General features: G+C 50.3%; 2 protein-coding genes and 1 pseudogene across 2 annotated transcripts in view; 2 read left to right on the top strand and 1 right to left on the bottom strand.

The window, feature by feature from the left end:
• The window catches only part of FGF21 (fibroblast growth factor 21), a 58,338-nt gene that overhangs the window by 1,609 nt on the left and 33,353 nt on the right, over positions 1-23,376 (top strand). The window contains exons 4-5 of the mRNA XM_025849424.2: positions 119-222; positions 972-1,942. Coding sequence (XP_025705209.1) covers positions 119-222; positions 972-1,262 — 395 coding nt within the window. The 3' untranslated portion in view covers positions 1,263-1,942. The remainder of the gene's footprint in view (positions 1-118; positions 223-971; positions 1,943-23,376) is intronic.
• On the top strand, positions 16,354-20,363 carry LOC141371420 (large ribosomal subunit protein eL38 pseudogene; annotated as a pseudogene).
• BCAT2 (branched chain amino acid transaminase 2) overlaps positions 20,060-23,376 on the bottom strand; it is a 9,933-nt gene continuing 6,616 nt past the window's right edge. The window contains exons 5-10 of the mRNA XM_025849968.2: positions 23,089-23,293; positions 22,093-22,235; positions 21,834-21,919; positions 21,469-21,609; positions 21,321-21,395; positions 20,060-20,488 (exon numbers count right to left, since the gene is read on the bottom strand). Coding sequence (XP_025705753.2) covers positions 20,450-20,488; positions 21,321-21,395; positions 21,469-21,609; positions 21,834-21,919; positions 22,093-22,235; positions 23,089-23,293 — 689 coding nt within the window. The 3' untranslated portion in view covers positions 20,060-20,449. The remainder of the gene's footprint in view (positions 20,489-21,320; positions 21,396-21,468; positions 21,610-21,833; positions 21,920-22,092; positions 22,236-23,088; positions 23,294-23,376) is intronic.

Genomic DNA, 23,376 nt, shown 5'->3' with positions numbered 1-23,376 from the left:
CTGGGGGCCTGGACTCCTGGGTCTGAGGGAGGAGGGCCTGGGGGCCTGGACTCCTGGGTCTAAGAGAGAGGGGCCTGGGCAGAGGCCCTCTGGGTCCCTGACCACTTTCTCCCCTCAGGTCTCTTGGAGTTGAAAGCCCTGAAGCCAGGGGTCATTCAAATCTTGGGAGTGAAAACGTCCAGGTTCCTGTGCCAGGGCCCGGATGGGACACTGTATGGATCGGTGAGTTTCCGGGGCCCCCCTTCTTGTGCTCCCCCCTTATGTCACCTTTGTCCATCTGGGGTACCACGTCTGGCACCTGTGGCCTGGGCCAGGATTGGTCCTGTGCTCTCCACGTGCCTACACCACGCCAGCACCCCTGCATGTGGGAGCTGACCTTGTCAATGTTTACAAGAGGAAACTGAGGCTTACGCAGGGACACACCTGCCGCCAGTCACAAGGCCTGTGAATGACAGAGTGGCCTAAGAGGCCGAGTCTTGTGACTCGGAACCCCTGGTGGCCACATGGGCTCCTACCTGTCCCGTTCCCGCTGGGCGCAGTGTCACTCTGAGGACCTATGGCCTGTAAAGTGACCGTGAGCCCTGTGGGGAAGCCAGACGCCCTTGTCTGGACTCAGAGAGCCTCGACTGGAATATTTCTGTCTGTGAAGTGGGGACGGGGAGGTGGGCCTTGCAGGACTGCTCAGGAGGGAAGGAGGAGCCTGCTTCTGTTGTTCTTGTCCCGGAGGAGGAGGGGGCTGGGGACCTGGACTCTGGATCTGAGGGAGGAGGGGCTCCCCCAGCTCCCTAGGAGTGTCTGGACTCCTGTATCCTGTTGGAATAGAGCACTCTGTGGTCTGAAAGAAGAGAGAGCTGGCGGCCCGGACGCCTGGGTCTGAGGGAGGAGGGTGCTGAGGGCCCAGACGCCTGGGTCCTGCAGCAGGAAGGTGTGAAGGAATTCCCTATCTCCGATCTCTCTTCTTGTCCCCTCAGCTCCACTTCGACCCCATAGCCTGCAGCTTCCGGGAACTGCTTCTCGAGGATGGGTACAACATCTACCACTCCGAGACCCTCGGCCTCCCACTTCGCCTGCCCCCCCACAACTCCCCATACCGGGACCTGGCACCCCGGGGACCCGCCCGCTTCCTGCCCCTGCCCGGCCTGCTTCCGGCCCCCCTGGAGCCTCCAGGGATCCCAGGCCCCCAGCCTCCCGACGTGGGCTCCTCGGACCCCCTGAGCATGGTGGGGCCTTCGCAGGGCCGAAGTCCCAGCTACACTTCCTGAAGCCACAGGCTGTTTATTATGGGGTCTCCTCTATTTATTGGGTTATTTATCTTATTTATTTTTTTATTTTTCTTACTCGGGATAATAAAGAATCTGAGAGGAGGACCCGAGTGAGTGTTTGAGGGAGGATATGGGATCCCGCTGCCTTGTCTCCCATTGACCCCAAGAACCCTTGCGCCCATTGTCAGGAGGCTGTGAGAATGTCCCAATCGCCCTCTGGGCCTCAGTTTTCTGCTCTGCTTAGGTGTCCCCAGGGACTCTGGACTATCCCTGCCCCTTGACAGGAGAAGGCTTGTTAACCTCCCCGCCTCCCCCGCCCACCCCCAACTTCGTGCTTGTGTTGTGGAACTATTTTTCTGGGGTCCCTCAATAACAGGGGAACATTTAAACAATGACACCACAGACCTACAGCCTCATGGGAGATGTAGTTTTCTGGGTCCACTTAGCACGAGGATTTGGATGACATCTGGGTCCTCAGGGGCGGGGCAAGGACTCTTGGATCCTAGGGGTCTAGATGGGACACTTGGGTCCTGAGGGATCAGAGAGCTGGACATCTGGACACCTGGGTCCCAGGAGAACAGGGGAAGAGGAACGTGGAACCCTGGTCTGAGGGAAGGACTGGAGAGTGGGAGTCCTGATTCTCAGGAGGAGCACTTGAGGATCTAAATGCATCCATCCAGGTGCTTATGGACTAAGGAGTATAACCACTGTCACAGACTCCAGTCCCAGTGAGTGAGTTGCCCGTCCTCCCTCCCTTCCCACCACCTAGATTTCCACATTGCTCCTCGGGTTATTTCCCGGTTAGGAAAGACGGGAGGACGGAGATACAACACCTCCCCGGGGTTATGGTCAGCGCCCTCTGGGTCCCGGGTGTCTGACTCACTACTGCAGCCTCTCGGGGAGTTGTGGTCTCAGACCCTTCATTTTTAATCCCCACATTCAAATGAGAGGAACATCTCAGTGGAAGGGCGGGGATATCAGTGCAGGTCCTGGCTGGTCATAGAAGGGATTCAATGCCCAGAGCAGATGAAAGTCTGCATCTCGTGGACAGACGGTTTTCCACTCGGATGGCAAGAGGCTGGCTCAGGTGGGGGACAGCGTTGTCACTGGAAGCAGAAGCCGAGATGCCACAAAAGTCACGGGAAAGAGAGTTTTCATTCCTGGCGGGGGGAGCTTCACCGGAGATGTAGGTTCTTCGTCAGAAGAGTCCGCCTGCCTCAGGAAAGATCTCCCACTAGATCTGCCCCATCACCTCTCACTGCTTCTAGACTCAATTCTGGCAGCTTCCACAGGGTGAGGTGCAAAGTGTGGTCAGTGAGGAGCTGCGAAGCACACCCAAAGAACAGCGGCATCTCGCCCTTGAAATTGGCAGTCACCTGGGGGTCCAGTCTGGGAAGGGAACTTGCACATTCCCGACCCCAGACCTCTTGAATCAAAAAATTCTGGGGACTAGACAAACTCCTAGACACAGAAATCAACTTAGTGGTTGCCCCCAGCTGGCAGGAGGGTGGAACAGGGAGCCTATTATTTCCCCCCCGGGGCTTGCCATAACAAAGTACCACAAACTGAGTGACCTAAAACAACAGAAATTTGCTCTCTCATGGTTCTGGGGCAAAAAAGTCTGAAATCAAGGTGTTGGCAGGGCCAGGCTCTCTCCAAAGGCTCTCAGGGAGGAGACTTCTTCTTCTTTTTTTTTTTTTTTAAGATTTTATTTATTTATTTTACAGAGAGAGACAGCCAGAGAGAGAACACGGCAGGGTAAGTGGGAGAGAGAGAAGCAGGCTTCCCACAGAGCAGAGAGCCCGATGGGGGGCTCGATCCCAGGACCCTGGGATCATGACCTAAGCAGAAGACAGACACTTAACGACTGAGCCACCCAGGCGCCCCAGGGAGGAGACTTCTTTGCTTCTTCCCAGCTTCTGGTGGTCACTGGCAATCCTTGGCATCCCTTGGCTTATAGACACGTCACTCCAATCTCCATCTTTATATGGCCTTTTGCCCAAGTGTCTGTGTCTAAATTGCCCTCTTTTTTTTTAAGGTTTCATTCTAATTTTTTTTAAGATTTATTTATTTGAGAGAGCGAGAATGAGAAAGAGTACATGAGAGGGGAGAGGGTCAGAGGGAGAAGCAGGCTCCCTGCCAAGCAGGGAGCCCGATGCGGGACTCGATCCCGGGACTCCGGGATCATGATCTGAGCCGAAGGCAGTCGCTTAACCAACTGAGCCACCCAGACGCCCTAAATTGCCCTCTTGCAAGGACATCAGTCATACCAGATTTAGGACCTAGTCTTAATCCAGGATGACCTCATCTTAATTTGATTACATCTACAAAGACACTATTTCCAAATAAGGCCACGTTCACGGGTTTCAGGAGAACATGAATTTCCAGGGGATGCTATTGAACTCAGTATATACCCTGGCAGTTTCTTACTCTCATCTGGTCTTGCTCATGTGTAAGTACATTTAGGAGGGGTGTGGGCCAGGATAGCTCTCCTGGGCTCAGAGTTCTTAAAGTTCACTCTTTGCTCTTTCCAGGTGGTATTTAAAAATACAGGCTCTCTTGGGGCACCTGGGCGGCTCAGTCAGTTAAGTGTCTGCCATTGGCTCAGGTTGGGGTCCCGGGGTCCTGGGATCCAGCCCCGAGTCCGGCTTCCTGCTCAGTGGGGAGTCTACTTCTCCCTCTGCCCCTGCTCATGTGCTCTCTCTTTCTTGCTCACACTCTCTCTCCCAAATAAATAAATCTTTAAAATAAATAAATAAATAAATAAATAAATAAATAAATAAAATAAAACCTCTCTTATTGGGGCACCTGGCTGGCTCAGTAGGAAGAGCATGTGACTCTTGATCTCGCGATCAAGAGGTTGTAGGTTCGAGCCCCAAGTTGGGTGTAGAGATTACTTAAAAATAAAATCTTTAAAAAAGAAAAAAAATATATATAACCTCTCAGTATATCAACCTCTCCAAAATTGTGTAGACAGATCTGTTTCCTCCCCCACCAGTATCTGAACCTTTTCTCCCAGAGTTCTGGCCAAAATCAATCTGGGTTCTCCTTCCATAAATTTTCACAAGAATAGAGCTTAGTCCAACCACTAAAAAGAAAGGATAATTATGTAACACGATAGAGGTGCTCATTATTGCTATAATGGCAATCATATTACAGTATGTAAATGTATCAAATGAACATGCCGTGCGCCTTGAATTTATACAATGTTATATGTCAACTATATTTCAATAATAACATTTTTTTAAAACACAGAGTTTTTTCCTTCCAAATGAGAGATTCTGGGGCGGGGGGCCTGGGTGGCTCTGTCCATTAAGCAGCGGACTCTTTTTTTTTAAATTTTTTATTGTTATGTTAATCACCATACATTACATCATTAGCTTTTGATGTAGTGTTCTGTGATTCATTGTTTGTGCATAACACCCAGTGCCCCAGGCAGAATGTGCCCTCTTTAATACCCATCACCAGGCTAACCCATCCCCCCACCCCCCTCCCCTCTAGAACCCTCAGTGTGTTTCTCAGAGTCCATTGTCTCTCATGGTTCGTCTCCCCCTCCGACTTACTCCCCTTCATTCTTCCCCTCCTGCTATCTTCTTCTTCTTCTTTTTTTTCTTAACATATATTGCATTATTTGTTTCAGAGGTACAGCTCTGTGATTCAACAGTCTTGCACAATTCACAGGACTCACCATAGCACATACCCTCCCCAATGTCTATCACCCAGCCACCCCCTCCCTCCCACCCCCCACCACTCCAGCAACCCTCAGTTTGTTTCCTGAGATTAAGAATTCCTCATATCAGTGAGGTCATACGATACATGTCTTTCTCTGATTGACTTATTTCACTCAGCATAACACCCTCCAGTTCCATCCACGTCGTTGCAAATGGCAAGATCTCATTCCTTTTGATGGCTGCATAATATTCCATTGTGTATATATACCACATCTTCTTTATCCATTCATCTGTTGATGGACGTCTTGACTCTTTCCACAGTTTGGCTATTGTGGACATTGAGCAGTGGACTCTTTTTTTCCTCTAAGATTTATTTGTTTGTTTATTTGAGAGAGAGCATGAGAAAGGGAGAGAGAGAGCACAAGCAGGGGGAGAGGCAAAGGGAGAAGCAGACTCCCTGCTGAGCTGGGGAGCCCAATGCTCAGTCCCAGCACCCTGGGATCATAACCTGAGCCAAAGGCAGAGACTTAACTGACTGAGCCACCCAGGAGCCCCAAGCAGTGGACTCTTAATGTTAGTTCAGGTCTTGATCTCAGGGTTGTGAGTTCAAGCCCCATGTCAGTCTCCATGCTGGGTGTGGAGCCTACTTAAAAAAGAGAGAGATTCTGCTGAGGAACTGTGAGATCTCAGGGGACCCAGACCCCCACCCCAGCATCTTCCAACCTTCCCATCATCTGGACACCCCCTACTATACTAATTGGAGCTGTGAGCCAGTGCGCGCGGGCACACACACACACTCACACACACACACACTATTTGAGTGCGGCTGTTCTAACTGCTCTCACCAAGTCCTCAGCTATGAAGGCAACCTCTCCTCTAAGGGTGGGGGCTGGGGGGAAACTTCCAGGCTTGCTAGTTTCCTTTTCTTCCTATACTGGGACTGGCTCAGCCCCCACTCACTTGTATTTCAGGGCTCCGTGGGGGCTCCGTTGTCAGCTGGTTTTGTGCAAGATGTCATTTGTGAGTTTTTGCTGTCCTAGTTGCTGTACCTGGATTTGCTTCTGTTGTTGTTTTGGGGGGATGGGGCTGGAGGGGGTGGGGGTGGGAAGATCAGTAGACCGTGCCACCCAACCTGAATCTAATCGTGAGGAGACAGCACACATTTTCAGTCAGGAGGCCTTCTGCCAAACAACTGGCCTTGACTCTTCAAAAAGTCAAGGTCGAGAAAGAGGAAGACGGAGGAAATGTTCCTATTAATGGACGCCAGCGGCAGTCCTTTGAGCAATCAGGTGATATCCCAGTTGTGAGTAAGACACCTGAAGAAATTTGAATGAGCTCCGTGCATTAGATAGTAGTAATTGATCCATGTGAAATTTTCTGACTTGGATCATTGCATTGTGGTTATTAAAAAGAATGTCCTTGTTATTAGCAAATACACACTGCAATACTTAGGGACAAAGGAGCGTGGTACCTCCAGTGTTTTCTCAAATACCTCTGGAAATGTAAATATATAATAATACAGAGAGATAGTGACCGGATGATAAAGCAAAAGGGGGCGGGAACAGCGAGAACTGGGGAGTCTGGTAAAGCATCTATGGAGTTCTCTGCACGAGTCTTGAAACTTTTCTGTAAGTTCAAAATTATATCAGGTAAAAGCTATCCCTGCGGAAAAAAAAATCCCCGCTGCAACCCCATTGTTATCTCGCCTCTTTCCAAACATCCTTCTAAACAGATGAGCTTATGAGAGGACAGAAATTTCCAGATCTCCTCCCTCACAGAAGATGAAGAAGATGCAGAAGGAGGAGGAGAAGGAAGAAGAAGAAAGAAGAAAAGGAAGGAAAGAAGGAAGGACGGAAGGAAGCAAGGACATTGAACAGCAGGACTAAACAGCCTTGTCTCACCCCGTCCCACCCTGCAATAATTTTATTTTATTTTTTTTAATATTTTATTTTTAAGTCATCTCTACACCCAGCGCGGGGCTCAAACTCACAACCCAGCGATCAATAGTCGAAGGCTCCACCAACTGAGCCAGCCAGGAGCCCCAACCCTGCAATAACTTTAGATTGTAAAGCTTTCAGAGAAAAACGGTTGTTTGAAATCTTTTTTTATTATTATTATGATCAAATATGCACTGTCTTAACCATTTTTAAGTCTACAGTTTAGCAGTATTGAACGTATTCACATTGTTGGGTAGCCAGTCCCCAGAACTTTTTCATCTTGCAAAATTCAACCTCTGTACCCATTAAACAACTCCCCATACCCTCCTTCTCCCAGCCCCTGGCCACCACCATCTACTTCCTGTTTCTATGAATTTTACCACTTTAGATACATCAGTGGAATCATAGAGTATTTTTGTGTGTGTGAGTGTCTTACTTCACCCAGCATAATGTTTCCAGAGTTCATCCAAAGTGTTGTAGAATGTGTCAAAGTATCCCTTATGGTTAAATAGTATTCCACTGTATGGGTCAACTTGACTGGACAAAGGGATACCCAGAGAGATGGTAAGACAGTATGTCTGGGTGTGTCCATGAGTGTATTTCTGGAAGAGATTAGCATTTGATTTTGCAAACTCATCAATATGAGTGGACATCATAGAAAGCTGTACAGATACACATAAATCCCTAATCAGATATATGATTTGCAAATATTCTTTTATCCTGTGGATTGACTCTGTTGACTGTCTCCTTTGATGCACAAAGGTTTTTAATTTGGATACAGTCCTATTCTTCTATTATTACTCTTGTTGCCTGTGTTTTTGTTGTAATATCCAGGAAATCATTGCCAAATCCAATGTCACAACGCTGCCCCCCTCCACCCCACCCCACCCCCGCCATGTTTTCTTCTATGAGCCTTATAATTTGGGTCTTTACGTTTAGGTCGCTGATTTAATTTGAGTTAATTTTTGCATGTGGTGTTAGGTAAGGATCCAACTTCATTCTTTGGCGTGTGGACATGCAGAACAAATGAGCATCATTTGTTGAGAAGACTGTGGTGAGGTCTTTTAATGTCAGAAAAGCTTTTATGGATGGACACAAATATTCACAACTATTTGTTTCTTTGGTAATGATTAATGAATTTTTAAGCAATCCACTTTCCTCTAAATATTAGCTGACGACTTCCACAGCTAAAAATAGCAAGCTTGTGCATTTCACAATTTTAGATTTTTCCAAACATTTGAACACTGCAAACGTAAATCAGTGAATTTCCACAAGCCTGGTATCTCAGATTCCCTTAAATGAGTGAAGTGCCTTGAAGAAAAGACCGTAATAACAAGCTTGATCATATTTTTTGCAAGTCAAATATACGAGATTTTTCTAAACACCTTAAATATCTCAAGGACAGACAGATAGGAGTACAGGGATCAGCAAATCAATTTCTTTACATTTAACTGGTTACAAAGGTGCCAGTGTCCTGGATATAAATATGTTTCTTCAATACCTCTATTCTGATCAAGATGTTGATTTCACAGTCCTGATACTTCTTACTTGTGATTTTTCTTGCTTATAGGTATGCTTCAATCATCCACAAGCTGAAGTTAACAGTTCGAGGGTTGAAGATTCAATCCTAGGATATGAGCCTGGCTACCTTCCAAGTTAATTCCCACCACGCCCGAATTCCATGACAGTTACACTTTGTCACCATCACATGGATTAAGAAATTGATTTTGGGGGGCACCTAGTGACTCCATCCGTTAAGTGGCTGACTCTTGATTTCAGCTCAGGTCATGATCTCAGGGTCTCAGGTCATGATCTCAGGGCTCGCCGCTCAGCGGGGAGTCTGCTTTAGTTTCTCTCTCTCCCTCTCCCTCTGCATGCCCCCACTCTCTCTCTCTCTCTCTCAAATAAATAATTAAATATATAAATTTTAAAAAGTGATTTAACAGGGGCGCCTGGGTAGCTCAGTCCGTTAAACGTCTGCCTTCCCCTCAGGTCATGATCCCAGGGTCCTGGGATCGAGTCCCACATCAGGCTCCCGGCTAGGCGGGGATCCTGCTTCTCCCTCTGCCTCTGCCTCTCTCTCTCTCTGACTTTGGTGAATAAATAAATAAATAAATAAACATTTAAAAAAAAATAAAAAATAAATAAAAGTGATTTAACATTAAAAAAAAAAGAAGAAATTGACTTTACTGATCCTGATTTATTTCCCACAGCTGTTCGCTCAGAGTGGCATGTCTTCATGCCACAGCCTGCAAAGCATGTTCTAAGAGTGCTACTATTTTAATAGGCGGGGAGGTGAGATGATTTAGCAGCTGTTTACTCTGGGTCCCTTGTCTGTTAAGCGTGTGGAGCATCTCCTCTTTCTTACGCATTCAGGGTGAGCCCTTCCCTCTGCGAGTTCTGGTGAGGCTGCACTGCTGTCTCTCTGACATAAAGCTCACCCCCCCCCAATTCTGTGACCCCTGTTGACAACCAAGAAGGCTGGCGGGGAGGCCCTGGCGGGAGACTAGGAGGCAGGAAGAGGAGCAAAGGACCCCCCCACCTCCAGCGTGAATGGTGCCAGCAGCCATGGGCAGAACTGGCTCCAGCATCTGGTTACTCTTGGCATTTCTAGCACCAGCCAGCCGAGCGGCTCGGGCAGGAAGATTTCCAGCCCCCTCAGACCGAGGTGCCACCCGCACAGGCCACACCCTCCTGGAAGCCAGAGCGACAGCGGCCTGGGGCATCCCCACCCTCCCAGCCTCCACAGGGACGAGTCCTACCCTGCAGGACGCCACTTCTTCTTGTGCCTACAGTCCCAGGGGTTTGACTGGTTCTGGTAATGGCTCGGTCTCCTACCTCGGGGATCACGGGTTGCTCCTCCTGCCTCCCAGCGCTCACAGAACCAATTCCCTTTAATAAACTCCCTGTATTTGAAATACCTGGAGTGGCTTCTGTTTTCCTCAGCTGACCCAGAAACCTGGTCTGTTTCAGGGCAACTGAAAGCCCTTGGTCAATTTTGAAATCACAGCTTATCTTTCTAGCAAAGCAAAAGGTCTCGAATACTGACAAAAACAAAACATAAAAAAAAAAAAAAAAAAAAAAAAAAAGAGGATGAGAAATGAGAAAAAGCAAGGCATTATTAAAAGACCAGGCCGGTTTGGAAACGAACCAAATAGAACTTCTAGAGCGAATAAAACACACACAGAAATGAAATAGTCATTGAAACGAAACGCTGACGGGAAGAGTCAAACAGCAGATTAGAAACAGCAAAAGGGAGAATTCATGGATTGGAAGGTGGAACTCAGTAGGTTACTGACAGAGACAAACAGATGGAAAATGGAAGAAGAGACACGGAAGGTAGAATGAAAAATTCCAATGGGGGGCATCCGGTTGGCTCAGTCGGTTAAGCATCCGCTTTCGGCTCAGGTCATGATCCCAGGGTCCTGGGATCGAATCCCGCATTGGGTCCCTGCTCAGCGGAGAGTCTGCTTCTCCCTCTCCCTCTGCCTGCCGTTCCCCCTGCTTGTGCTCTCTCTCTCTGTCAAATAAATAAATAAAATCTTTAAAAAAATAAAATTTTATTTTGGGGTGCCTGGGTGGCTCAGTTGTTAAGCATCTGCCTTCAGCTCAGGTCATGATCCCAGGGTCCTGGGATCGAGCCCCGCATCGGGCTCCCCGCTCAGCGGGAAGCCTGCTTCTCCCTCTCCCACTCCCCCTGCTTGTGTTCCCTCTCTCGCTGTGTCTCTCTCTGTCAAATAAATAAATAAAATCTTTTAAAAATAAATAAATTTTAAAAAATAAAAATAAATACAAAAATAGGGGTGCCTGGGTGGCTCAGCTGGTTGAGCGTCTGCCTTTGGCTCAGGTCATGATCCTGGGGTCCTGGGATCGAACCCCGCATCGGGCTCCTGCTCCGCGGGGAGCCTGCTTCTCCCTCTCCCACTCCCCCTGCTTGTGTTCCCTCTCTCGCTGTGTCTCTCTCTGTCAAATAAATAAATAAAATCTTTTAAAAAATAATAAATAAATAAATACAAAAATAAAGTATTATTTCATTATGTTGTCAGAAAATCCCTGAAAGATAAAAGCAACATTATATCCCCACTTCACAGATTAGGAGACTGAAGCACGTATGGTTCATACTTGGCTGCTCTAATTAAAAGATGGGAGCACCTGGCTGGCTCAGTCGGTAGAGCACACTACTCTTGATCTCAGGGTTGTGAGTTTGAGCCCCACCTTGGGTGTAGAGATAGCTGAAAAATAAAATCTTAAAAAAAAAAAAGATGTGACCCAATAAAGCTTTTCAGAAAACAAAAGATTTGAATCTCCAGATGAAAAGGATATAGTGTGGGGCGCCTGGGTGGCTCAGATGGTTAAGCGTCTGCCTTCGGCTCAGGTCATGATCCCAGGGTCCTGGGATCAAGTCCCGCATCGGGCTGCCTGCTAGGCGGGGAGCCTGCTTCTCCCTCTGCCTCTGCCTCTCTCTCTGACTCTCATGAATAGATAAATAAAACATTAAAAAAAAAAGCCCACACATTTCTATACTTTAAAAAAAGAAAGAAAAGGATATAGTGTGAGGAGGAGTCTGCTGACACCAACTCTTTAGAGGTGTTCCCAAATTCCAGGGCAGTGGCGGGGGCGGGGGGGCTTTCTCGCCCTTCACACAACACCAAGCAATCCCTGCTCGTGCCCAAGAATTCAACTCAATTCCAACACTCTCTACCCAGAGGCAGCATCGGATTCCACAGGCTCAGACGGCCCTCCGCCCCCCACTGCAGACATCAGTCTACATAAACCTTAGGCTGTGGTCTGGACCCACCCACTACAGATTGGAGTTTCCAACAACCTCCTCTGTGACGCTTTTAATTTGCTGGGGTGGCTCAGGGAAACACTTATGTTTATCCGTTCATGAAAGGATATGATAAAGAATATGAATCAACAGCCTGATGAAGAGATACATAGGGTGAGGTCTGGGGAAAAAGCGAGGAGCCTCTGTGCCACTCTCTCCCAGACCTCCATGTGCTCACCAGCCCAGAACTCTCCAGACCCCAGGCCTTTTGGGTTCTTCTTCTTCTTTTTTTTTTCTGTAAGATTTTATTTATTTATTTGACAGAGAGAGAGAGAGAGAGAGAGAGAGTGAGAGAGGGAACACAAGCAGGGGGAGTGGGAGAGGGAGAAGCAGGCTTCCCGCGGAGCAGGGAGCCCGATGCTGGGCTCTATCAGGCCTGAGTTGAAGGTAGACACTTAGCGACTGAGCCACCCAGGCGACCCTTTTCTTTTCTTTTTAACTTTAATTTATTAGCCTTTTCCCCCCCAATTTTTATTTAAGTAACCTCTGCACCCAACGTGGGGCTGGAACTCACGACCCCAATATCAAGAGTCCCATGCTCCACCGGCTGAGCCAGTCAGGAGCCCCTGGAGAATTCTCTCTCTCTCTCTCTTTTTTTTAAAGATTTATTTATTTTGAGAGAGTGAGAATGAGAGAGAGAGAGAGCACATGAGAGGGGGGAGGGCCAGAGGCAGAAGCAGGCTCCTCGCTGAGCAGGGAGCCCGTTGCGGGACTCGATCCCGGGACTCCAGGATCATGACCTGAGCTGAAGGCAGTCACCTAACTAACTGAGCCACCCGGGCGCCCTGGGGAATTCTCTCTTGACATTTCGCTCCTCGCCCCACAAGACATCAACATCTATTTTCCTTAATAGACCTCTTTGATCAGGGTGTCTGGCTGGCTCAGTCGGGCGACTGTCGATCTCAGGGTTGTAGGTTTGAGCCCCACACTGGGTGTAGAGATTACCTAAAAAAAGGAAAATCTTAAAAAAGAAATAGACTTCTTTGATCAATTCCCCTGTCTGTTACCCCTCCTCTCCTCTGCCCCCACCCAAACCCTCAGCACCTACCTTGGGCTTCTGCTTCCAAACCAGCTGGACCCCCCACCCAGCAAAAAGCCCTTGGGCGCTCCCCACTGTGCTGAGCCCTCCCCACCCCACCAAGGTCATGACACTCCATTCTGGGCCATTGTTCCCCCATAAACTGACCTTACCTGCCCCACCCAAGGGCCTTAGGACTATTTGTTCAAAAAGAAACAAAAAAGAAAGAAGAATGATCCTATTCGCCCATTTAAATGCATCAGTGTGTTTTTTTTTAATGGCTTCAGGACTATGAGTCACAGTTTAAAGGCTTTCTCCACACCCAGGTTAGAAAGGAACTTTCCAATGTTTGCTTCTCATTCTTACAGGTTTCATATTTTACATTGAAATCTTTGAGCCATTTGGAGTCTATTCAGCGAATTATTTTTTCCATTCCTTCTTTCTGTTGGGTTGATGGGGTTTTCTTTATTCCCATTTCTTTCTTTCTTTCTTTTTTTATTTTAAGATTTATTTATTTATTTGAGAGAGAGAAGACAGCATGGGCAGGGAGAAGAGGGAGAGGCAAACTTTCTGCTGAGCAGGGAGCCTGATGCAGGGCTCGATTTCAGGACCCCGGGATCATGACCTGAGCTGAAGGCAGACGCTTAACTGACTGAGCCACCCAGGTGCTCCTGTCTTTTTTTTTTTTTTTAGATTATTTATTTATTTATTTATTTATTTATTTATTTATTTATTTGTCAGAGAGAGAAAGCACAAGCAGGGGAAGCAGCAGGCTTCCTGCTGAGCAAGGAGCCCCATGCGGGACTCAATCCCAGGATCATGACCTGAGCAAAAGGTAGACAGTTAACTGACTCAGTCCAGGTCTCTTGATACTCCTAACAAACCCTTTTCAACTACATTTGCATTTGTATGCTGACTTTGGAAAGCACTTAAGTGTGGGGGCTCGTTGTTTAACCTAACCAACCCTGTGGTTAGAGGGTTAAAACTTTCAATCCCTCCCCCTGACCACAGGGAAGGGGAGAGCAATTGGAGGTTGAGTTCATGACCAATGGCCAGTTATTTAATCAGTCATGTTTGTGTAATGAAGTGACCATAAAACTCAAAAGGACGGGCTTCAGAGAGCTCCCAGGTGAATGAGCTGCTGGAAATTTGGGGACTGTGGCACCGCTGGAGAAAACACGGAAGCTCCATGCCCTTATCCGGCTGTTCCTGAGTTATATCCTTTTATAATAAACCATTGATCTAGTAACGAACATTTTTCTGGGTTCTGTGAACCACTCTAGCAAATTAATCCAGTCCAGGGAAGGGATTGTGGGAACCTGTGATCTGTAGCTCATGGGTCAGAAGCTGGAATTGGAACTGATATTTGAAGTAGGGGGGCATGGAGCAGGCTTGCAGGACCGAACCCTTACCCTGAAGGATCTGGGGTTCTCTTCATCGGGCCTTGAGTTAAACTGCAGGACCCCCAGCTGCTGTTGGAGAATTGCTTGGTGGTGGTGGAAACCACATCGGAATTGGGGTCAGAATCATGGACCCAGAGGATCATTATCAGTGGGAATGGGTAATAAACTGAGGTACATTCAATGGCAAACTATAACCACGCAAAACAGCATTAAGGGAAAGAAGTCCTGTTTTATTTCTCTTTCTCATCTCACACCTGGCTGGTTGGGGTGTGATCTCATAATATCCGTCTGACCCGTTGGTCTGACCTTCCGAATGCATCAGAATCCCATCACTCTTTGCTCCTCCCACAGTTACCACCACGGTCCTGCAGCCTCCCCCCGCTGGCGGAAAGTCCCGGCTTCCATCCTCTCCTCCCTCAGTCTGTTCCCCACACGGCCGCCAGATGGCGCCCGTTCCCACTTACGGAAGGTCATGTTCCTTTTCTGCTGGGAACTCTTCCGTGACTCCAGGCTCATTCCTAGAAAAGCCTCAGTGCCCGCAACGCTTTGGAATATCTGGCCCCTTTCCTGTCTGCGCGCACACCTCACCGTCTCGCCGTGGCTCGTTGACTCTGTTCTGGCCACACCTGCTTTACAGTTCCTGGAAAACCGATGGACCTTCGAGCCTCCGGGCCCTTGTACTGGCTGTTTGCACGGAATACTCTTCCCCCAGACACCCACGTGGCTCATCCCTCACCTGCTTCAGGTGGCTGCTCCAAATCCACCTGCCACGGGCAATTAAATGATATTAGGGAATCGTTGATTTCATTATGCGTGGCATTGTTGGAAGACACAAACTGGAGGGGGGAGGGCTGAAGATGTCTGAAATGAACTCTAACAGGGTTCAGCAAGGGGCACCTGGGTGGCTCAGTCGGTTAAGGGTCCTGACTCTTGATTTCCGCTGGGATCATGCTCTCCGGGTCATGGGACCATCTATCCCCCAATCAGGCTCCCTCGGCCGAGAGTCCGCTTCCTCTGTCTCCTTCTCCCTCTGCCCTTCCCTCCACCTTGTGCTTGTGCCCATTTTGGGGACAGTGGCACCGCCGGAGAGAACACGGACGCTCCGTGCCCTTTCCCCGTGCCTTATCTGGCCGTTCCTGGGTTATATCCTTTTATAATAAACCAGTGATCTAGTAAGGAACATTTCTCTGGGTTCTCTGAACCCATCTAGCAAATCAATCCAACCCAAGGAAGGGACTGTGAGAACCACATTTACCAATGTTATGTTTACTCTCACCCCCACCCCCACCCTGTTGGAACGTGAGAGCCAAGAGGGCAGCCCTGTCCTCTTTTTTTTTTTTAAGATTTTATTTATTTACTTGAGTGAGAGAGAGAGAGAGAGAGAGAGCGGGGGAGAGGGGCAGAGGGAGAGGGAGAAGCAGATGCCCCGCTCAGCGTGGACCCCAAGGTGGAGCTTGATCCCAGGACCCTGGGATCATGACCTGAGCTGAATGCAGATGCTTAACCGACTGAGCCACCCAGGCGCCCCTATTTTTTTCTAAATATCTTATTTATTTTATTCAAGGATTCCTGAATGGGGCAGCACCCCTATCTAGCAGGTAGGTAGGATTTCCAAGGAGGTGTGCAAAATGAAAGACTTTTACAGGCAGAGGGACTGGGGACAAAGATGTTATATTAGCAAAAAGTGGATTGCTTGTGGCAAGGGCCCCTTCCTTTAGGGGATGACAGCGGTTATACCAGGCAGGTGGCCTCATGAGGGCTGATGAGGTGATTTCAGATGGTTTAAAATGCCATTCCTGAAAGAGGCTGAAAGTGTACCTTGGTTTAGCTGGATGTCAAGTCTCTGGTGATGTGGGGCTTGGCTTTGCACAAGTGATTCCATGTTGGACCTCGTGTCTCTTTTTTAGCAGTTTTGTGTTTAGTTTTTAGCAGTCTAGTGGTAGCTCCATCCAGCTACCAGCCTTAGTGTGAGCAGGTAGCCATATGCGCAGTTTGAGACATCATGGCGGCCGGACCCCAGCCTCCTTCGGGCAGTGACAGTTGGTCCGAGCCTTGTGGCAAATGGGAAGCTGCCAGCCTCCTTTTCAGCTTTGAGGATGTGGCCCATTCTGGTCACTGAGGCGTGGGAGGTATGTCTTGGGAATCTCAACGTTGAATGAAGACAGATGGGCATGATAAAAGAGCCTTTGCTGCTTCTCTGAGGACAACAGAATCGCCCCCAGAAAGGGAAGAGCATGGCCAAGAAGCTGACCAACATCCGTGGATGGTTGAGCCGCTGATTTAACAGACCCTGGACGTATGTTCTTGCCTCTTTCTTCTTACCATTATTCTTCACGACTATTCAGGTCATGAAAGATCAGAAAAGATGCAGGAGGGGTGCCTGTGGGCTCAGGAGGTTAGGCACTGGAATCCTGATTTCGGCTCAGGTCCCGATCTCAGGGTCGTGGGATCGAGCCCTGTGTCGGGCTCCAGGCTCAGCGAGGAGTCTGCTCGAGATTCTCGCTCTTCCTCTCCCTCTGCCCCTCCCCCACTGCTCTCACACGCTCTCTCTCTCAAATAAATAAATAAATCTTTTAAAAAGAAAGAAAGAAGGGCGCCTGGGTGGCTCAGTTGGTTAAGCGACTGCCTTCGGCTCAGGTCATGATCCCGGAGTCCCGGGATCGAGTCCCGGGATCGAGTCCCGCATCGGGCTCCCTGCTCGGCGGGGAGTCTGCTTCTCCCTCTGACCCTCCCCCCTCTCATGTGCTTTCTCTCTCTCTCAAATAAATAAATAAAATCTTTAAAAAAAAAAAAGAAAGAAAGAAAAGCTGGAGGACCTTCCCCACATAGGAGGAGGGTAAGCAGCCATGACAAGTACGGAAACGTGGGATCCCAGATTAGATCTAGATCACTGGGTGATTGTAACAGGATATAACCCAGAAACAGCCAGATGATGAGACGCAGAGGACCAGGCCTAAGGAAGGGTGCAGAGCTTCCAAGGCCTCTCCAGGTGCACCACCCTCCCCCCAAAATAAGTTCTTTTGAGAGATAAGCTGCAACAGGAGCAGATCTGTTGCTTATTTTATTATTTAACCAACTCTCACATCAGCTTGCTAAGTGCCAAACATCGCTCGTGGACTTTTTAGTCCTGAGACCTCTTGACCCTCCTCCACGAGGACCCCCTCCCAAGGGGCCTTAGTTAATGTGGGTCACACCCATCAATGTTTATAGAATTAGAAATCACAACAATTAACCAAATATGTATTCATTAAGTTATTTAAAAAATAACAATACTTAACTAATGATGTGTTATGTTTACCTCGCTAGGCCTCAGGCTCTTCAGGAGGGCCTCTGGCTTAGTTTACCTCATAATAATGGCTGTTTACCTGTCCTTTCCCTTCAGATGCAAATCTAAGATAAAAATCTGGCCTACCCTTTTGGGGCCCAGTTACTGGTCAGCAATTCAATTGGCTACTGGAGTCAGGGACTCTCCTTGGCTGTAATCAGCTCTGGCCATCGGGAAAGACAAAGAAGCAAAGAATCTTTTGACTGCAAGTTACAAAACAAAACAAAACAAAAACCCTACAAAATACAAAAAAACCCAGAAGCAAATCACAACCTGACAAAAGTGGTTTAAACCAGTTTTTGTTTAATTTTGACTTTTTTTTTTAAAGCAAAACTAGAAATCAGGTTTTTTTTTTTTTTAGATTTATTTATTTATTTGTCAGAGAGAGAGGGAGAGAGGGCGCGAACAGGGGGAGCGGCAGACAGAGGGAGCAAGGACCCAGGGATCATGACCTGGGCCTAAGGCAGACGCTTAACCGCTTAACCGACCGAGCCACCCAGGCGCCCCTAGAAATCAGGTTTAATGGTTGGAGGACCTGAGGTCTCTGTGTTCGGCGGTCAGTGCGTGGACAATGGCCCTCTTGGGCGTGAAGTGGCTACAGCCACTCCAAGCATCACACTTCCAGATGATCACAGCCAAAGGGAGGGAAGAAAAGAAAAGGTTGTCTTTCAGGATTTCTTTTATCAAGGGAAGAAAGTTTTCCCAGAGGCCTCCAGGCAAATTTCCCCATTATGTGCAAGACCTCCTCTTGAGCAATCATTGACAAAAGGAAATGAGAGGGTTGACAATGGTTATCAACAAATCAGAATTTTGTCCCACGGCTGATAACTGCAGGACAGGCCACAGACTTGTGTCTGCCCTAGTCCCACATGGGTCTCCCTCCAGCAAAGGGGGTCAGAGATAAAATGACAAGCCCAAGGTCACACACCAAGCAGATAACGGAGGCACATTTGTATCCAGACCTGCAACCAAATGCATATGCCTGTGATGTGGGATGCAAAGGCAAAAGAAAAATTTCTTTACCACTTACAGCCCATTGACAAGTCCTTGAAACAGGAAAAGTGGCATTCCTCTAGGGACTCAGCTGCCTCGATGTTAATACTTTGCTAAGGGCAAAAGGCAATCTTAGCTTAATATTATCCATCCTGACCCCCCAGGATCCTGTGAGTCTACTTTAACATATAAAAATGTCTTTGGAAACTTCCCTTATCTCTACCCGCCGCTCCCCCAAGATGTATGTAGGCACTCATCCCCCGAGCATATGACCCACTGATACACATCCGAAGGGTCTCATGACAGGTTTTATTAGACAGTAATAGATGACCTTCTCCTAACAATAGCTAGCCCCCTCAAGGTCCTGGAAACCTTGTTTCCAAAAATTCCTTAGAGACTTAATGCTATCCCCAACCCCCTCCCAACTTGAAAGTATATAATGGGTCGCTCCTCAGGACCCCCGTGCGGATCCTTCTGCCCACGGGTCCTGTCCCGCTGCTGTAATAAAATCAGCTTTTCTGTCCTCCCTTCTGGCCGCCTGCTGTGCCAGCCACGCACTCCCCTGTGCCCCTGTAGCATTGCCTCACAAAATCGAGGAAATCAAGGACTTTTTGCTCACAGCCAGGAGGAAGGACACCAAATCCGTCAAGATCAAGAAAAATAAGGATAATGTGAAATTTAAAGTTCGGTGCAGCAGATACCTTTACACCTTGGTCATCACGGACAAGGAGAAGGCAGAGAAACTGAAGCAGTCCCTGCCCCCAGGTTTGGCAGTGAAGGAGCTGAAGTCAACCTGGCCCACTGATTTGAACTGTATTAAAGTTTTAAAAATTCTTAAAAAAAAAAATCAGCTTTTTGCACCAAAGATGTCTCAAGAACTCTTCCTTGGTCGTCAGCTCCGAACCCCGACATTTTCCTACATCAGCCTGGTCCTAATGTCTGGCTCTCTCTATACCTACACATAACAATTATTAAAGCATGTGTGTGAAAGGTTGTGTCCAAGATTGGGACACAAGGCATGACACAGGGTGGGAACAGGGACTAGGTTTTATAGACTTCTGATGTTCACCGCCTCCAAGGGTAGAGCATCTTGCCTTGCTCCCCACCCACCAGGGCCCACTATCAGCAGTATTGGCCATGGGTGCTGGGAAGCCCTTGGAAGAGAGTAAGCGGAGGCAGCGCCGGGGGTACAAAGACCCTTTGGGGGCCAGACTGGATGCAGAGAGCGGGCTAGGCAGGGCAAGGGTCCAGGCAGGAGAAGACAAGAACTGAGCTGAAGCAGGGCTGAGAGGACACAGGAGGAGACAGGCAGGGCAGAGCCGGGGACAGGACAGGGCTTGAGTCTGATGGGCTTTGCGGGGGGAAAGGGGTTGCAGTGCCGAGGGATCTGGCTTAGTGACTGGATGTACAAGTGGGGCTGTCCCAAAGATGGGGAAGTAGAGGAGGGTAAGAGGCTAAACTCAGTGTATGATGAGGTGGAAAAACCTCCCATGTCAGGGAAAACGCCAGGTCACTGGGGGCTAGGATTGCTGGGTCTTCGAGAATGAAAAGGGCCCAGGACAGGGATTCCTGGCGAAGACCCTAGAGTCCCTGAGCTGGATCATTGGAGATGACAGCTAATGGCTTGTTCTTTGGCATTTATTTCAAAATTGCAGCGAGAGAAAACAAAAAAAAATCAACAGCAGCACGGGGAGATCCGGCCTGAGAACGGAGAGATGCGGAGTCAGGGCCAAAGTGTATCTTTGACCCCACAACACGGAGCAGCGGGGAGCCCAGATCCCCCAAGGTCTTAGAGGCGGGGCTGGGGGCCCGGACGCCTGGGTCCGGCCCTTATGGCTTTGGGAGTGTAGAGACCACGTGGGGGCGCCAGAGACCCAGGCGTCCCGGCAGCCCCCGGCCTTTTATTTCATATTGCACTTCAGGTGAGTCATAGGTAGGGAGGCGAGGGTCCGGCGAGGACTAGATGCCGTGGATGGGTGGGTCCGAGGAGAGGGAGGGCCGAGTCTTTAGTGTCACACTGGGAGCATCCACTCGTGAGGTCCTGCTCCGTACTGCGGGACAACAGAGCCGAGGTGTGAGAGGAAAGCCACACTGCAACCCCCAGCAAGCCCGGGGACGCCGCAGGCTAACTGGTTGTGGATTTGCGCCCCAGGTCCTCACGGGAAATGTAGTCCACTTCCCGGGAGCCGGCCAATAACCGCAGGGGAACCGTGGCCGAGTGGGCGCAGAGGCTGAAGGGAGATGGAGTTCTGCAAAGAGTCACTGGAAGGCCTGGAAGGGTTTTTGGTGGTGGTGGTGGGTGGCGGTGGCGAGGGGGATCGTTTTTGGCTGAGATGGCCCCGAGAGTAGGGAGAGGTGTTGTTCTAGGTCCTGGTGCACCGCACCGGACTTTAGAGAAGCTCACAGGAAAGGCAGTTCTAGGTCGAGTGCCGGGAAAGGAGCCCAGAGGTTCTCAGGAAAGAGAACTCGGCCGAGATAAATGGAAACACCTCCAGGAGCTTATGAGAGGAAATATTCCTGGGCCACACAGGCGGACCAGGATTCCGGGGCTTGTGGAAGATTTCTCAGGCCAAAGGGAGAGCCCGGGGCGCCAGGGGCTCCGCATAGGGCTTCTGGCCCCAAGTCCTACGGGCCCCTGGGAAGGGGTCCCCACTGCAAGGAGACGCAGGAGCCCCAGAGGGGGAGGGAAGGGGCTTCCTCGTCAGCGTGTAGAGGCTCCCAGGAAAGGAGAGTGACTCAGTCTGGGGCCCGAAGGCCCACGGCAAGGGCCATGATTGGCTCTTGGGGCTGCAGGGCAGGAGGGCTCCCAGTCCAGGGGCTCCTGGGACGTGAACTTCCCCGGGGAACAAACATCCAGCCCACTTCCCGGCCAGTGCACCTCACCTGGATCGCCTTCAGCTCCTTCAGGAAGCGGAGGATAAGCTCAGGCCCGTTTTCCATGGTGGGAATGTGCAAGTGCTGGAGAAGACAGTGCCGTGAGGACCAGGAACCCCCTTCTTCCCTCCCGTCTCCAATGGCAGCCCCATCTCACCTTGCCTTGGTATAGGATTTGGTGCACAGGGCAGACCTGGCAAGCGGTGCCTGAGCCAAAGACTTCCCGGACCCGCCCCTCCTCCAGCGCCCGCAACAACTCCTTCATGGTGATCTTCCGCTCCGCTACCCGGAACTCACCCTGCCGAGCGATACACGTGTGAGCCCGCAGTGGCCCTCGCAGCACAGCCCTGCCTCTCCCTCCCTGAGAATGGGGACAGACACCCGAGGAGACAGCCACCCAGAGAGAAGGGGCAGAGACGTCCTAGTGTGCCCCAGCCCCCCACCCAGAGCCCCCTGAGGTTCTGGCCCCCCAACATAGCAGTACCCCATCACTCCAGCCACCCACAGTCACGGCGCCCTCACCCAGGTCCTAGCCAGGTCCAGCAGGCTCTGTCTGACCACTCCAGGCAGGATGACACCGTCCAGCGAGGGGGTCACCAATTCCAGCACTGGGGCAAGTATAAAGGCGGGGGGGTTACCTCACGCCCTCAGGCACACCCTCCCATCTTCTTCCAAAGCCACCCCAACCCCCCCCATCTGTGAAGCCCGCAGTTGGCTAGGACTTAGGATAGACCCGCTTCCCCAGGGGGCAGGGGTGGGTGGGTGTCATGGGAGGGCTCACCCCCGTCCTCGTGGGTCCAGTAGATGAAGATGTTCATGGTGCCCACCTCGGTGAGCTGCTGGTCAGGCCCATAGAGCCAGAGCACCTGCTCACAGCCCCTCTTTTTCGCCTCCTGCTGCACCAACACGGTGGGCCCGTAATTTCTGGCAGAGAGACAAGCATGGTTGACCAGCAAACCGGCTCCTTCCTCAGACTCACCTGAGGGCTCACTGTCTCCTCGGTGAACAATGCCCCGGCCATTGCCATTGCCATCACAGTGCCGGCTGTTCTGGATCCTGGGGCTCCCACTAGCCTGGGGGCCCCTGGAAGGCGGGGCCTGGACCTGATTCTTCTGCATCCCCAGCTTCGCCTGGCCCAGGGCCTGGCCCTCGGGACACCTCACAAGGTAAGTGTGTGGAAGGGACCCGAATGAAGCTCCCAGCTGGGGTCACACTTGCTATCCCAACACACCGTCACCCCACCTTCTGCCTGGATCACCTCGGGGGGAGGGGAACCCTCCCTGCCCTACTCAGCCGAGGTCCCTGGCGACAGATTAACACAGGAAGCCAACACAGAGCATGGTGATCACTGGAGACCCAGGGGACTATGAGAGCTGTGCATGGGGGTGGGGAGGGGGGGCGCTGGCCGAGCCTGGGCATTCAGGGAAGGCTACCTGGGGGAGAGACCAATGAGCTAAGGATAAACTTAATTTCTGGAGGCTTCTCAGGAGGCCAATCCAGGTTTCTCCACTGACTTTCTCCTTACCCCTTCCAAATTCTGAGCCGATGTGTCCATAGCGCTTAGCACAGACCCTCTCTCCTTAAGCACCCCGCCCCCAACAGTGCCAACAACATCATGGGCAAGCAGAGCTGTTCCCAGTCATGTGAAACGAGACGGGAAGGACAACTGACATCTGAAGACACAAATCCACACCCAAAGCACGACAGCCAGTGTCTCGGACATCCAGCGTCCCGGACATGTAGGGTTGGGGGAGGGACTGCTGGAGAGACTACTTACCCCCCCAGCTTGTAGTCACCAACCCCACCCATCCAGGCCCGGATGAAGGCTGGGTCGGCCAGGAGGGAGACGGGGTCCACGGCGTCTCCAGGGAAGTATGCACCCACGGGGCAGAGAATGACAAACAGGAGTGCTTGCGAGGAATGGGAGACGCCTAGTGAGGGCTGCGGTGGGCAGAAGGGGGCATCAGGGACCCAGGAGTCCAGGCCCCCAGCCCCCCCCCCCCCCCCCCCCCTGGAGGCCCCCCCCCCCCCCTGCCCCCCCCCCCCCCCCCCCCACCTCCCGAGT

Source organism: Callorhinus ursinus, unplaced genomic scaffold, assembly GCF_003265705.2.
Source record: "Callorhinus ursinus isolate GAN/ISIS: 27379988/994484 unplaced genomic scaffold, GSC_fseal_2.0 scaffold71, whole genome shotgun sequence".
Lineage (NCBI taxonomy): Eukaryota > Metazoa > Chordata > Mammalia > Carnivora > Otariidae > Callorhinus > Callorhinus ursinus.
This window is presented reverse-complemented; position numbering and strand designations above follow the sequence as displayed.